Source organism: Sceloporus undulatus, chromosome 6 (genome assembly GCF_019175285.1).
Source record: "Sceloporus undulatus isolate JIND9_A2432 ecotype Alabama chromosome 6, SceUnd_v1.1, whole genome shotgun sequence".
Taxonomy (NCBI): Eukaryota; Metazoa; Chordata; class Lepidosauria; order Squamata; family Phrynosomatidae; genus Sceloporus; species Sceloporus undulatus.
The window spans coordinates 153516053-153531591 of record NC_056527.1 but is presented as its reverse complement, the minus strand read 5'-3'; the positions used below and the strand labels follow the sequence as shown (position 1 = coordinate 153531591).

Sequence of the window (15539 nt, the reverse complement as noted above, 5' to 3'; positions counted from 1 at the left end):
AACTTACCTGGCATGGTCCACACACTCCACAACTTTGCCAAACGTCCCTTCACCCAGGCTCCCGACGATTTCATCTAGGAAAGAAAACAAAAGGAGACGTGAGTGCTGAGGACATCAAGAGTCTGAGGTCCTGCAATTTTACAGCATTCAAGTTTCAAGAAAGGCTCTCACTGCTACACTCTTTAAAACACAAGTGTCTACTTTCTGTTTCAGGCAATTACTGATCAGTCCATTTATAAGCAATAAAACACTAGAGACCCCTCCCGTACACTGAGAGCGATCTCGTCTAACATGGGGATAGAAAGTAGAGAGGTAAAGTTTTACGAAAGGTGGCTGTACATCGCTCTTGGAGCCAATCGCCGATCCTGCACACCAGGTGACCTTCCTTGTCATCTTCCACGCTCCTGCTGCGCTTATTGCTCTGTTGGCTTCTCTGTACACACCGCCCCCCGAAACGCCATCCGACCAATCGCACACAGCGGGCAGTTCCGAATGGCAGATTGAGTTGTCATTCAAAGGCGGAGAGACGACGATGCGTCGGTGGTTGGATTTTCCAGATCCCAGCATTTCATAAGGCACACAGCATATATAACGATAGGGATATTGCAAGGGACACGTCAAGACACAAACCGACTTCAAAACAAAAGTTAAAAAAACAGCTACAGGTATGTAAAGAAACTGATTAGCTATGGAAGGCAGGAGCCTTGCAGCAGTTCTGTCACCGCAGTTCTTGAGCAGGGAATGGCAGCTGGGAGGTGCCCAGTGACTGAGCAACCTCCCAAAGAGATCAACTGACCCCTCTTAAATCCCTAAGGGAAGACACAGCAACCAGCGCAGAAAGGAGGATTCAATGACAGCAGCTTCTCCATTGGCAACTGTGATGATGGGCAACCCAAAGGCAAGGCAGTTTTGTCAGTAGAAGCAGAAGTAGTACCCCCTCCACCTTCTAGTAACCCTACCCCATCATCTGTCAATTTTGGCAGATACCTTCCAATTCCAGCCTGATCAGCTCCAAGCAGCCCTGCCTGTAGGAAACCACTGCCACTTCTATGAACCTGCATCATCTTGCTTTCAATACCAACCAGAAATCACCCTTAGAAGAACTCTAAAAGCAGGAGCCATGTCCTATGCTGCAATCAGATAATTTATATGCTGCTGACCAACATTGTTTGAAATACCAAAAACCAAGTAAGATAAGACACATCAGACCCACTGCCTTCCTAAAGAAAGTGTCTGGTTTCCAAGGAAAAGCTTTTTAAAAATGCAGTATCATACTTGCACTGCTATTAGTTTCTACTGAAGAAGAGGACAGCTAATCAATCTGAAGAACTCCAAAACCTGGACAAATGCTCCCAATCTCTGCAGTTTTTTAAATTATAGCCTTTGAATATGCTGAGCTGCAAACACAGGTTATAGACACAGTGTCTGGCTCCCTCACTTCACCTCCCACCCGCTTTCACAGGAGAAATGGGCTACATACAAATGCTAAGAGTGCCTGAAATGAAGAGAGGGTTGAGACAATCCTAAAATTGTTAAAGAAGGTTTACCATACTGAGGCAGTTTAAATCACACCAATCAATTATCATACCCTTAGCAGCACCACATACATCTCTGGGGAAAATGGCCAAAATAGGGATCCACAGCAAGAATGGGGATTTAAATTATTAACCTCAGTTTCAAGACATAATAAGCAAATGTGGATGGGTAATTTATAAAAAGGAGAACAGACTACCACTAGAAATCCCATCATAGCTATGCGCATTAAACTATACACCAATTAGAGAACTTGCAATTCTTGATAATTGAAAGATGCAAAAAATAGTAAAACAAAGAGGAATGCTGGCTCAATATTGATCATCTCTGTGGCTTGCAGATCAATAAAGGGATGGAGCTGTACTTTGTCTGAATGTGGCTTCACTTCATGTGAATTTAAATAAAAAATATACTAAATAAATTGTGTTTTGCAATCCAACAATGCCAAAACCAAGCTGAGGCCTGGAAACGTAGACTGCATGTACGCCTGCACAACTTCCAACTCAAGAAGCCAAACACACCCACTAACTATGGATTGTGGCTTGTTAGATGCTCAACATTCCCTCTCCTGATGTGTATTAAGTCCCTGTTAAGCCATCATACATTATTTGAGGTCTGCATGGGCCACAAGTTGTGCTGACTAGTTATACTTTAAGTAGGACAGTTTCTTCCAGGAACAATAATTCTGAGCTGTGGGAAAAGACGGTATGGTCTATACCCTTAGTAGTCTTGAGAAATTGATCTGACACAACTTGTTTATGCCCTGGGAAGGTGACGGTACTGGTAGAAATATCCTACTGCAATAACAGAGGACTGCATAGTGCCACGGAACAAAACTATCAAGAAGCACAGCATCTATATTTGAGTGATCACCATGTCTGCAAAACAAAAGAAGTGGCACAACCAATATGAACTATGTGGACTGATGTCCCCAGACTGACTCTCATTATGTACCATCTGTGATTTCACCCTCCCAAATCATCTTGAAAAACACAGACTTCAGTCTTGACCACTACAGATATTTACTCTTCTCTAAGAACACCATGAAGAACAGCTAATGTGTCACACAACTGCAAGAAATCTTAACTGTAAACTGTATTAAGGAGAAAGAGAGGGATTAGAAGTACTCACCCAATGTTATTCAAAGCTGTAAAAGAACTAGAATTTAGTTAAGGCCCTGACCAATCCTGAACTCATTTTGGATGCTACTCACCGAGGAAGTACTGCTACAAGACCTGGTCCTGCGTTTCCGGCAGCGGTGCTGGTGCTTCCTTGTCCGGTGACGCTCTCTCTCCCGTGATCTCCGCTGATGGCGTGAACGGCGAGCAGAGTAATAGTCTTCTCCAAAAGAAGGGCTTCGTTCTTCAAACCTGTAGACGTCGCTTTCCGTTCTGTCCCTGTACCCTCTCTGATAGGGCATTCTGTCCTGGCTGAATTGCAAATAAAAACCTGATTACAAAACAGAAATGGGGTGTGGGACAAGAAACAACCCACACTACCCGACAACTAAACAGCACTGCTGTGTGGTAAACGTACTGCTCTTTCACTACAGAGGAGGAAGAGATTGCTATGGTACAACAGTGGCCCAGCTTCCCAAAACCAGTAAGTATACTGAATAAACCAAGGAGATTCTGAACACATCAACCTTTTTGCATGATTACCTATCCATTACTACACGCTGTGGAAACCATCCACCCAATTCTTCATTTTTGAGAAATGATTAAGCCAATATATTTCACTTCATAGCTGAGAAGCCAATTTTATTTTTGGCTCCTTATTTTGAATGCCACTTGTCAGAGAAAGGAAGTTGAGGGACTTTGTTATACATATCCATGCCTTAACAGAGGCCCTTCTCAGAGCATGCTCTTATCTTTTGAGGTAGGAAAGGGTAGACTACCGGTGAAATAAACTTCTCAGCTGTAGCACTCATTTCATGTTCTTCTCAGGCACCATCATTCTAGATTTTATTTAAAACCTGCAATCCACCCTGAAGCTATGACTGAAGGGCAACACATACTTTTTCACCATCACTGCTCTCACCAGCTGGACAGAGCTGGGAAGACTTAACCTATGGGTCACTCTCAACAAGTGAAGAATAGAAAACAGTAATTAAAGAGCAATATTCCCAGCCCCACATTTGTTGCATTGATCAGACTATGGGATACAGCAAGCAGGGCTATAGTTGCAAGCTTCTTAAACTGGGGAAGAAGTTCCAACCACTTGATCAAGCACATGCGCCCCACAATAATTCACAACAGCTTTTCAAAATCTTGTTCAGCATTCCCAGTGCTACTGTAATACCAAAGTTTAATGCTACCAAAACAAAACAAAACAAAAAAAAGCCCAAGCATTTCAAAATGCAAATTAGTTTGTAGTTCATAAAAAAGCATGTTCAGCATTTCTATTGCATCTTACAAGATGCAAAGTATTTAACAATACTTAATTTGTCCCCACAAACCTAAAGATTTATAAGGTAATATACAATGACTCTAAATTAAAGATCTTTGTAGGAGACCAAAGATTATAATCTGGGTGTCTCAAATCTACACTGAACTCTCTGAAATGTATCAGAACAGGGGCTTTTAAATGGAAAATGCAGGTTTGACATGTCTTTTTGACATGAAACAGGCCAAATATGATCTCTAATGTCCATGCCAAAATAAATATTCCTTTCTTCAAGAGAAATCCAAATGTTCCTTTGTCAATTTCTCCATCAAAGTTTGCTAGGCTAAGAGTCCAATACTGTTCTCTCAGTAATAGCTGAAATTGGTGATCATGCTGCTAAGACAGCCATTAGGCTACAACTGTAAACCACGGCTGACCTTTGGAGCTCCCTTCTTCAATTTCATCTATCCCAGCTGCAATGTCCTGCTATAGAGTGGCCCAATGAAACCCTATGGAGGTTGGAAACATTTAAAGCTGAGAGGAATGTGTCCCACTTCTCAGTCCCAGAGTTTATTTCAGGAAGGACACTGCTGACACGTACCACACACCAACTCAAGTCGCTGTCCCCAACTGTGGCATTTCTACAGATTGAAAGTGGTTAAAATGGATACATTTCTCACCTGTCTCAGTATCTTCAGACAATGTATTAGCTTAGGTGGTTTGCATGGCTGGGGTACTAAAGCTATCCCTACTGTACAAACACATCCCATAGCCTTTCTGGGCAAGTAGGCAATAACCCTTCAATGCAGCAACTAGTATCTGGCAATATATTACTTGAGAGGGTTATTTAAACATGGAGGTTCCACTGACAGGCCAACATTCCTCTTTAATTTTCTAATCCCTTACTAAGGCCATCTAAGCTAATAGTAGGCACAACACCTTGGAGCTGTAAATTCTATAAATGAAATTCCTCTGAAACATCACCTTTTTGGCTTCTCCTATATAATTATTTTTGCACAGAATACACTCTCTTGCTGCTATACCTGAGAAATGCAGTTCCACACATTCCTATACATTTATGATAATTACACTTGATTCCATTTTTCTGACTCCCACAATAAGTTAAGAGACAGGAGCACATATCCTGCCAGTAAGTGACCAAGCAGCAACTTGTTTTTGTCTTTGCAACTGTAAGTAGGAAAATGAAAATAGGTTTCGGGGATGCGAAACCTCCCACATAACCTGAGAGGTCATGTGGAAAGAGAAAACATCTAAGCCTTTTTTAAGCCTCAGGCATCTTTGATTTCAAATTAACAGAACTATTGGAGAACTATTCAAGTACAAACTGTACCAATACAAATGCTTCCTCCAAGCAGCTCACCTTCTAGAACGCGATCTCCTTGATAGATCCCGGCGACTTGGGTATCGTGCTCTTCCTTCATGGTGCTCTCTGCTGCGAGACCGCCGCCTCTTCCACCTGTGGCTCATGTAGGGCTCCTGCTCCGGAGAGCGATAGCGCTTACAGTGATGCATCTGGACACACAAAGGAAGTTCCTCCGTAAACACCGGGTGAAACACCTCTCCAGCAAAACAGGCTTAACTCAGCAATCTTGGCCCACAGCATTTTGCCACTTTTCACAAGCCTCACAAACCTTACTATGTTACAAGTGTTACGTTTCTGAAATACCTTCAGGAGAGTTATATCAGTGTGTTATGAAATTCAAGAATACTCACAGGGCCTTTGTGACATAAACAGACCCACCAAGAGCTATCGTTTTAAAGGTGTAGTATCCATTTTACAAACTCCTGTAACCCAATCAGGTTAATAAGAGGCATTTTTCTATTCCATTTTGCACAAAATACATTGCATTGAGGGGCTACTGCAGTAGAATGCACCAATGCGCCTATCTGAGAAGCTATGCTTAAGGAAAGAGCTTTCAGGACCGCAAGTTAGATCAGTTTTGTTGCTGTCTTTGACAGAAAGGGCACTGCCAAAACAAAAACAGAGTAAGAGCTGCCAAATGTACAACAGCTTAAGTGGTAGAGAGAATTCTGGATCAGCCAGATGAAAGCACCTCAGGACTAGAAAGAATAGCTATACAGTACAGTATTTCCTCCATATAATGAGACTTACTTCAAAGTAAACATACACAGCATCAGGCTTAAAACTGCTCAGAACAGAGCAAGACTCCTGTGGCCTTCCAGATGTTTTCAGATTGCAACTCCCATCAGGTCTACCAATTGTGTAAAAATGCTGAGAGATACAGCCCTGTAAGATCGGGAGGGCCACACAATTGCCTTCCTGGCTGAAAATGTGGGGTACAGAATCTAGAGATCCTCCTGATCAACATTCTCTATCAGTTCATTGATAGTATCCTTGGTGCACACAGGTAGTATATGCCTCCTTTTATTGCAACTGACCATGTTGAAGAATAGGCCATCAGCATTTTAATAGTTCACAATGAACTTCTACTGATTCTGCAGAACAACTCCATTTTGTTTTCAGTGAGCACGAAGCAGTAGTCATAGCTTTCAGCATTGCACCTTAATTCAGACACAGTATAAAGCCAAGATTACGCTTGCTTAATCTCTACTTTGGAAAAGAGTGGACAAGTCCAACTGCTGCTGTGCCACAGCCCAATATAGTCTAAATATTATCATCACCACTGCCCACTTTTACCCCAACCTTCTTGGGGAAAGATACTAAGAGTTTCTGCAAGTATAAGACTGTGGCCTGGATTCCTTATCACTGCAAGGCAGCCTTTCAGATTATCTTTTTGTAACCATACATTATATACTATAAACCAGCAGCTAAGCATATAAGTGACATTCCTATTTTTATTGTCAAAGCATCCAATCAACCCAGGTTCCAGGATCAAGAATTTTATTAAGGTCAGGGATGAAAATCGATAAAAAAGGGGAAAATATAGGATGGGAACATACAGTAATTTACACTAAAATTAAGAGGATGCCTGGGGACCCTGGGTGATTTTTCCCCAAATAAACCAAGAGTTGTAGAATAGTGACATTAATTTCATTCACCTTATTTCTGTATGGCTTTTGTCTATTTTTGTTTATTGGGGTTATTTAATAAGTAGAACCCTGCCTTATTTTATCTTGATACAGTGGACTTGCTTACTACAGATGTTTATGTTGAACTGTTTTTATCCATATGACTACAAAAAGAAATGCAATGGATTGTTTAAGACAAAAAATATGTGTTGTGCGTTCCTGTGTACTTTTTGTGACCTTTCGCTTTTAATCATGACTAGTACCTGTGTTTCATATTATTGGATATCAACTGTTTTGGGATTTGACAAAACCTTCTTGCTGAAATATCTGGACCACAGTCTAGAATGTTTGAAGGATATTGAAAACCTTGCATACAAACTATTACTTCTGTATCAGCATGCTTCTCATTGACATTAAGCTCTGAAATCAGCTTTTTAAAAGTACTGCCATCTTTAAACTCTCTTGGATACTTATGAGGTAAAACAACCCATTTGATTCTGCCTCAGTTTCCTGGTTCATTCAAGGAAATTCCCTGCAAATGTCAGACTTTTACCATTTACAGTCTTCCTTCTGTACATAAGCCCTTGGAACAAAAAGTACTTCCTCAAAGTAGCTGAATTATTCATTTGTGGCATGATTATTTGTCCCAGGAAATATAACACACTGGGATAAAAACAGGACAACCAAAAATAATTCATGGAGGTAGATCTGAGTAGCCATACAGTTTACTGTCTAAAGTTCAGGACACAAAAGTATCCCCAAAGCTCTACTGGTTTTTGCCACAATGGTGCTTTCAAAACAAAATCAAACCCATGTTAAAGTACTGAGACAAAAAACATCCCAGCAAAACATCCCAGCAAGCAAGCCAAATTAACACACTGTTTTCATGATTATATGTAGGACTTCATTTTGGAAGCATTTTATTACCCCAAGATAAAATGAATGTGGCTTAAGCTATGCCACAAAAAGCAATTATACCAGTTTTGTTGGTTTGGCTGCATGGTGATTAAGCTTCAGCCTTTTCAATCCACCCAGGGCTGAGCTGAAAAGAGCAAACTGGTTAAACAATGGCATGCCACTCTGAGACCTGGTCTTTGTCTTTCCCCCCTATCTGCCCCTCTTGATTTCAGATACAAGAATATGGGTGAATGTGGAGAAAATAACTGGGAGGGGAGATTAGTGTTTAGATTTTCTAGCAAATACTAATTCCAATCCAATGTGTACATGAGCCTTCAAGTCATTTGTCAACTTATGGCAACCCCATGAATTTCATAGGGTTGTCCTAGGCAAGGAATGCTCAGAGGTGGTTTTGCCAGTTCCTTCCTCTGAAATATAGCCTCCAGTACCTGGTACTGGTTGCTGGTCTCCCATTCAAGTACTAACCAGGCCTAACGCTGCTCAGCTTCAAAGGCACCAGATGGGATCTGGTGCCTTGAGGATATTTAGGCTGACACCCAACTAAATTGTACTCATACAACTAGGTTCTAGAAAAAGGATAAAAGTTTAGGGTCCAGTAAATAAGTCTCAGCTTATTATTTAATACAAGTATCTCTTGCACACACGCCCACGTGTTTCTGGAAATGCCAATTTGATAGCTGGTAATGGAAATGCCAATATCAATATGTTCAGCTCTTTCAGTCAGAGTAGATATTGCAAAATCTCTGTGACCAATCTTCCCTGATTCAGAGATCTCAAAATCCTGCATGCAATTTTGTTCCTCTTCAGTTGGTCTAATACAGCTAATACTAAAATAGTTGGCCCTCCTTATCCACTGATTTTTATCCACTCATTCAAGCATCCACAGATTGAAAATATTCCAAAAAAGTATACATTCCTAATAGCAAACCTTGATTTTCCATTTTATATAAGGGACACCATTTTGCTCTGCCATTATATTTAATAGGTCTTGAGCATCCATGGATTTTCTTATAGCCAATATATCCTGCTCTCTCTCTCTTTCTTTCTTTCTTGTTAATAGTTCAAGTAATTATTTATTTAAATAAATTAATCATCTTTATAAAAGAATATTTAGGTCATGTTTATTCTAAATTGTGAAAAGATATTCCATGTTAAATTTAGACATCCAACAACCCCTAGCCCTGGAAAAAAAGAGTTATCCAGCAATAATAAGGCTATTTCTTTCTTTTGCTGAACAGGAAACATCAGCAATATTGCACTGCAAGCTGTGTTTCTGAATGCTTAAAACGCAAAAAGGAAACATGTCACAGAATGCACACATTCTGGTTGGACCGGATGGCCCTTGTAGTCTCTTCCAGCGCTATGATTCATATAGGGACAGACCAAGCATTCAGGTTTATTTCTGAAACAAATGAATATGTTTAAGAGTCAGCAGAGAGAACATTAACATTAGGTATGCTCAAACGTTTCTTTTTCTTCTTTGAATGAAGGAAAAAGCTAGTATTCGAGGGATTGTTCATGACCAGAAGCACAGTACAAGTCTGGCTGAAAACTACTCTTTGTATGCCAAAAGCAACTGGCAATATTTACATTAGCAATCACTGCTCCATATGGTTCAAAGTGCAGCGTTTTCTAATCCACTTCCTGAGACATTCTATGGAAATCAAAGTATTATAAGGAACTAACATCTTTGCATCCTTTAACTGAAAACTGTCTTGTTAGATAACACCAATGTGCTTTATCCAACACTTCCTCCAACAGTACTACCAGAAAGGCAGTAAAACAAGCATGGCGATGCTAAACCATTCCCTGTTTCTTTCCTACCTATTACAATAATTGTAAATGCTCACATTTTAGCTAGATAGCAGAAAAACCAGCAGCCTATCCTCCAAGAACTGAAGCTAACAATGCTAATGACACAATTCAGAAGATCTTGTTTGTGTCCAAACAGCTACCACCTAATTTCATTATATACCCATAGTCTCTAGGGTTGTCCCTAATCTCTTTACACAATGTATGATGTTAAAAAGACACAAATGTTTATCCATCCACTTTGAATTTAAAAAAATAAATCTAAAATTGGACAGGGTTTGCTAGAATCAATGATTATTCTCAGTCAAGAACCTCTGTCCAAATATTAAAATTTAACCACCAATTATTATTTTTTAAAAATCCTTAGGGTCTGAGAGATATGGGACTACACAAAGGTATGCCTAAACATTACCTTTCACTCTATTCATCTATTTTGCTTCCTATTTGGATTCAGCAATAACGCATCCCACAAGGGATTCATAAAAGGCCATAAAGGATATGAATATTGCTGTTCCAATGAATAAGGCAGAAATTTCAAGTACTGTATATAATGTATAAGTCTAGAAATTTTAGTCAAAAAATTGACCCCAAAAAACTAGGTTGACTTATCCACGGGTCGATGTAAATTCTATATTTTAACTCTTATTAAAAAGGGAACCATCCCCTGATGAAAGGCAAGAGAGCAATTTGCCCTGGAAGCACTGACCTCCCTTTACTCTCTCTCCCATCCAGCCTTTAGTGTGAGCCAAAACAGTTATGCTTGCCATAATTTTGTAGGCTTTTTGGCATTGTTTTCCTTTGCTTCATCATTCAGATCCATTGTTGCATGTCCCAAAGTTTTGCCCTCGACTTATCCAAGGGTCATATGAAAATCCACAATTTTGCCCCCTAAACCTGCCCTCGACTTATACATGAGGTTGACTTATAGTCAAGTATATATGGTAAATAAAAATCCCAATTCTTTTGCCTCTCCTGTGAAACCTAAAAGCATCATTCACTTCAAGTATCATTCCCTCTTTCACATTCTGAAATCTGTTTTTGGTCCACCGCAGTCAGTATGGTAACATGAATCTCTAGACAGACAGACAGACAGACATATATATAGAGAGAGTCTTTTTGAATATATATTTTTTTAAAATTGTATTACCAAGCTATTTTTATATTAAAAAATCAAGCTGACTGAATTTCTTTTTAAAAACATATTCTCTCAACATGCCTCTTCCAGTCTAGTTTGGGAAATGGTTCTACTCTCTTTTCATAAACAAGCAGCTGCAAGTCAACTAACTGAGGAGAAGGATCATTTCACCCACTCCATTCCCATCTTTCAAGTTGTCTTGTGCTTCATCTGTTAATTAAAAGAGAAACAATATCAAGCCAAGAATGTGTTTTCAAGCTTCCTGCAAACCTACAGATACCCCATGAATTCCATAGGGATTGCTGAGGCAAGGCACATGCAGAGGTGGTTTGCCATTGCTCTCCTCTGAAACACAGCCTCCAGCACCCAGCACTGTATTCCCCATCTGAATAGTTATTAGTTCTTATTTATTTAAAGTATTTCTATATTGTCTCCCACAAGAGCTCCTGAGGTGATGAACAAATAGAACCCAATTAAAACAATGACAGAAAAACATTTTCAAAACACATTCAAATACTTTTAAAAATCTCCTAAAATCAATCTAAAAACAGTCCTTGGACTTAGTTTAAGTACTAACTAGGCCCAATGCTGCTTAGCATCAGGATATTTAGACCCTACTGGACTGTGTCACTTATGTCCCAAACCCACTGCAGAAATAATCTAGTTTGAGGCCATTTTAATTGCCCTGGCATAGTGCTAGGGAATCCTGGGAACTGTAGTTTATTATGGCACCAGAGCGTTCTGACAGAGGCGGCTAAATGTCTCACAAAACTACAGTTCCCAGAATTTTCTAGCCAGGGCAGTTAAAGTGGTCTCAAACCGGATTATTTCTGCAGTGTGATGAAGCCAAAGAAGACATAAGCCATACTCATAACAGAGAAGACGCCGTCAAAGAGCTCCTCTTCCCAGAAAGCCAGCAACCTTCTGAAGGATCGCTGAGGAGAACACTGTGATCCAGGAACGAATGGCTGAACCCGTGGCTTTCATAAATAAATGAACAGCACACGGTGGGTCCAGAACAGGCTGTTCATTTAAAACGAACGATGGCCACTTCCATATTCAATGAGGTGGGGAAGAACCTTTACATTTTAAAAAAGTTAAATATCCCTTCCTGCAATGCCAAAGAAGTTAGGAGATGGCTAGTAATAGATTTAAATAAGTATAAGTGCCAGGTTCATCTCACCCAGTGATAATGAAGCATTACGACAGGATGAGTCTCCCATATCCGGAGTTCCAAAACCCAAAGTACTCCAAAACCCAAAAATTCCCACACAAGGGGCTGAGACAGTGACACCTTTGCTTTCTGATGGCTCAATGTACGTACAAATACTGTATATAGAGAGATCTTGTAGCACCTTTGAGACTAACTGAAAGGAAGAAGTTGGCAGCATCAGGAAAGACTTAGGAACTGGGTATGATTAGATGGGAAAAGAGCCATTTAAGAGGTGATATGATAGCCCCATTTAAGTATTTGAAGGGATATCATATTGAGGAGGGAGCAAACTTGTTTTCTGTTGCTCCAGAGAATAGGATACAGAGCAACGGATGGAAGGTACAGGAAAAGAGATTCCAGCTCAACATTGAGAGGAACCTCCTGACAGTAAGGGCTGTTTGATGGTAGAATATATAACCTCAGAGGCATCTCCTTCTTTGGAGGTCTTTAAACAGAGGCTGGATGGCCATCCGCTGGTTGGACTGGATGACCTTGTGGTCTCTTCCAACTCTATGTTTCTATAAGCCTTTGTCTATTTCCTTAAAAATCATCTGAGGAAGTAGACTTCATCCTACGATCGCTCATGCTGCCAACTTCCTTCTTTCAGTTAGTCTCAAAGGTGCTACAAGATCTCTCTAGATACTGATTCTACAGACCAACATGGCTATATCTTAAAATCCTAACACAATTGCTGTGTTTCGCACCTAATATTATTAAAAATATTGTGTCTAAAATTACCTCTGGGCTACGTGAATAAAGCACTGTATATGAAACATAAATGCATCCCATGTTTGGACTTGGGTTTATTTGTGTGTATACATATATATATGTGTGTGTGTGTCTGTGTGTATACATGCAAATATTCCAAAATCCCCCAAAATAATACTTACAATATATTATTAATATAGCAAGATGCCATTAGGCAATACTGACAATATCTATCTAAAAATAAAATAATAATAATTATTTATTATTATTATCTATGTGTCTGCCATCAAATCGCCTCTCGATTTATGGTGACCCCCTGAATTTCAAAGGGTTTTCTTAGGCAAAGAATACTCAGAGGTGGTTTTACCAGTTCCTTCCTCTAAAATATAGCCTACTGGCCGCTTCCCACCCAAGTATTAACCAGGACTGATGCTGCTTGGTTTCCAAGATCAAACCAGATTTGAAGCCTTTGAGATATTAAAGGTCATCACATATATCTACATATTCCAAAATCAAAATTTGGTGGCGTTAGGGGCACAGGACCCCCGTGAATGTGGAAAAACCACAAATAAAAAACACTATGTTTTTACCTGAGAAAACACCTCTCTAGGAACCTCTGGGTTCTATAAATATAATGGTTACATATAATGGCATAATAAAATGGTGTCCCCTTATATAACAGAGCAAAAACCAAGGTTTGCCTATGGGAATTTGTATATTTCTAAAGTATTTTCAAGCTGCGAATGCTTGAACCCATGGATTTAAAAAATCCCATGGATAAGGAAGGCTGACTGTATTATATTATCGTTATATTTATTTGTAGCCCGTTCCCCCTGAAAAAAAACTCGGCCTCAAATTGGTTTGGAGTCTAAAAACACAGGATGGTTTTAAAAACTGGCAATTAAAATGAAATTAAAGTATTGCAATATTAAAGCAGACCCTATTGTTGTGTGTGGGGGGGCATTTCGTGACAGGTTTCTTCAGAGGGGTTCGCCATGGCCATCCTCTGAGGCTGAGAGAGTGTGACTAGGCCTTAGGGCCATAGAGTTGGAAGAGACCCAAAGGGCCACCCAGACCAACCCAAATCTGCCATGCAAGAACTCTCAATTGAAGCATCCCTATTGACAGATAGCCATCCAGCCTCTGTTTAAAGACCTCTAAAGAGGGAGACTCCACGACTGTATATTACATTGCCAAACAGCTCTTACTGTCAGGCGGTTCCTCCTAATGTCAAGGTGGAATCTCTTTTCCTGTATGAAGTCAAAGGCTTTCATGGATGGTATCTAGTTTTTTGTGGGGTTTTGTGGGCTATGCGGCCATAGATTTTATTCCTGACATTTCGCCAGCATCTGTGGCTGGTATCTCTGAAAAAAAACTCTTCTAGAATATGGCCACATAACCCAAAAAAACCACCAAAAACTACCTTTTCCTGGAGCTTGCATCCATTGCTCCATTGGGTCCTAGTCTCTGGAGCAGCAGAAAACAAGCTTGCTCCCTCCTCAACATGACCTCCCTTCAAGTATTTAAACAGGGCTATCATATCACCTCTTATCCTTCTCTTCTCCAGGCTCAACATCCCCAGCTCCCTAAGTCTTTCCTCATAGGGCCTTATGGGTTCCAGACCCTTCAGCATTTTAGTGTCCCTCCTTTGGACCCACTCATTTCTCACCCTTTTTGAACTGTGGTGCCCAGAACTAAACACTGCTATAGCAATAGCAGCTTCACTTACCCAAGCATTCTCTAAGCCAGTGGTTCTCAACCTTTGGGCCTCGATCCCCATAAGCCCCGGTCAGTATGCTCATTGCTCAGGCATTCTGGGAGCTGAAGTCTCAAAGTATCTAGGGGCCCAAAGGTTGAGGGCCACTGCTCTGTGAGTTATTCCAAGTGGGGCCTTAGCAAAGGAGAATAGAGTGGCGCTATTTCTTCCCTTGATCTGGACACTATTGACGTAGCCTAGAATCGCATTGGCCTTTTGAGCTGCTGCATCGCACTGATGGGCCACGTTCAAGTCGGAAAGGACTTGAAGGCAGACGACAAGGGCTAATTCCCCCTGCATTTGGGAGAAGGGAGGCCCCACCTGCGCCATCCGGAGCCTCCTTCGCCTTCCTCCCAGCATCGCTACCGAGAAGCGTCAGCACTTTCCAGCCCTCCAAACCCGCGAGATTTGGGGCCCAAGTATCGCGCGACTAAGCTCCCCGCGACAGTTGTTGCCAAACAGGCCCTGAAGGGGCGTGGCTAATTAAGTATTCCTCCAATGGCGGAGGAGATGGGTAAGCCACGCCCCCTCCCTCACAGACTCCTCAGGCTTCGCTTCGGCCGACTAGGCCCTTCGCCTTCAGATTGAGGCAATTCCCTTTCCTTTCCCCACCGACCTTCTTCTTCCCCCTTCGCCCCGTCTACCGACCGTACCGAGAAACAAAAGGCGGCTTTCCCCTCACACCGCCGTTTCCGGCTCCTCGGCTCCCTCTGCGACTCTTCCTGCGACGGAGGAAGACGACGCCGCTATGCGCATGCGCACTAGGGCCTCCCCAGCACTGAGGGTGGAGCGACGAGACACCGCCTCCGCCGCCTACGTGCGGGCCAGAGCGGCTGACGTTTTCCTGTTTTGTGACGTAATGGGAAGAGCGTAATGGTCGCTCTAGCCCTCCGACTTTGTGGTTTTGGAGGACTGCGGCAAAAGCTAAGGGGAGCCAAAGAGGATGCGGTCTCCGTGGGTTGTCCCCACACTTCCGGCGGAAAGGCGGAAGCTATCAATGGCTGATAAATAAACAATTACATTGATAATTAATTAAATAATTAAAATTACATAAAATTTAACAAAAT

General features: G+C 41.2%; 1 protein-coding gene across 3 annotated transcripts in view; it reads right to left on the bottom strand.

The window, feature by feature from the left end:
* The window catches only part of CLK3 (CDC like kinase 3), a 22986-nt gene extending 7737 nt beyond the window's left edge, over positions 1-15249 (bottom strand). Inside the window, exons 1-5 of one of the 3 annotated variants that reach the window (XM_042471929.1) lie at positions 15126-15249; positions 5300-5451; positions 2747-2963; positions 340-433; positions 8-74 (exon numbers count right to left, since the gene is read on the bottom strand). In XM_042471929.1, the coding sequence (XP_042327863.1) occupies positions 8-74; positions 340-433; positions 2747-2963; positions 5300-5451 (530 nt within the window). In that variant the 5' untranslated portion in view covers positions 15126-15249. Of the gene's footprint in view, positions 1-7; positions 75-339; positions 434-2746; positions 2964-5299; positions 5452-14793; positions 14940-15125 lie in introns of those variants that run through there. The other 2 variants (XM_042471927.1, XM_042471928.1) reach the window with 2 other exon arrangements.
* Between the last annotated feature and the right edge of the window lie 290 nt (positions 15250-15539).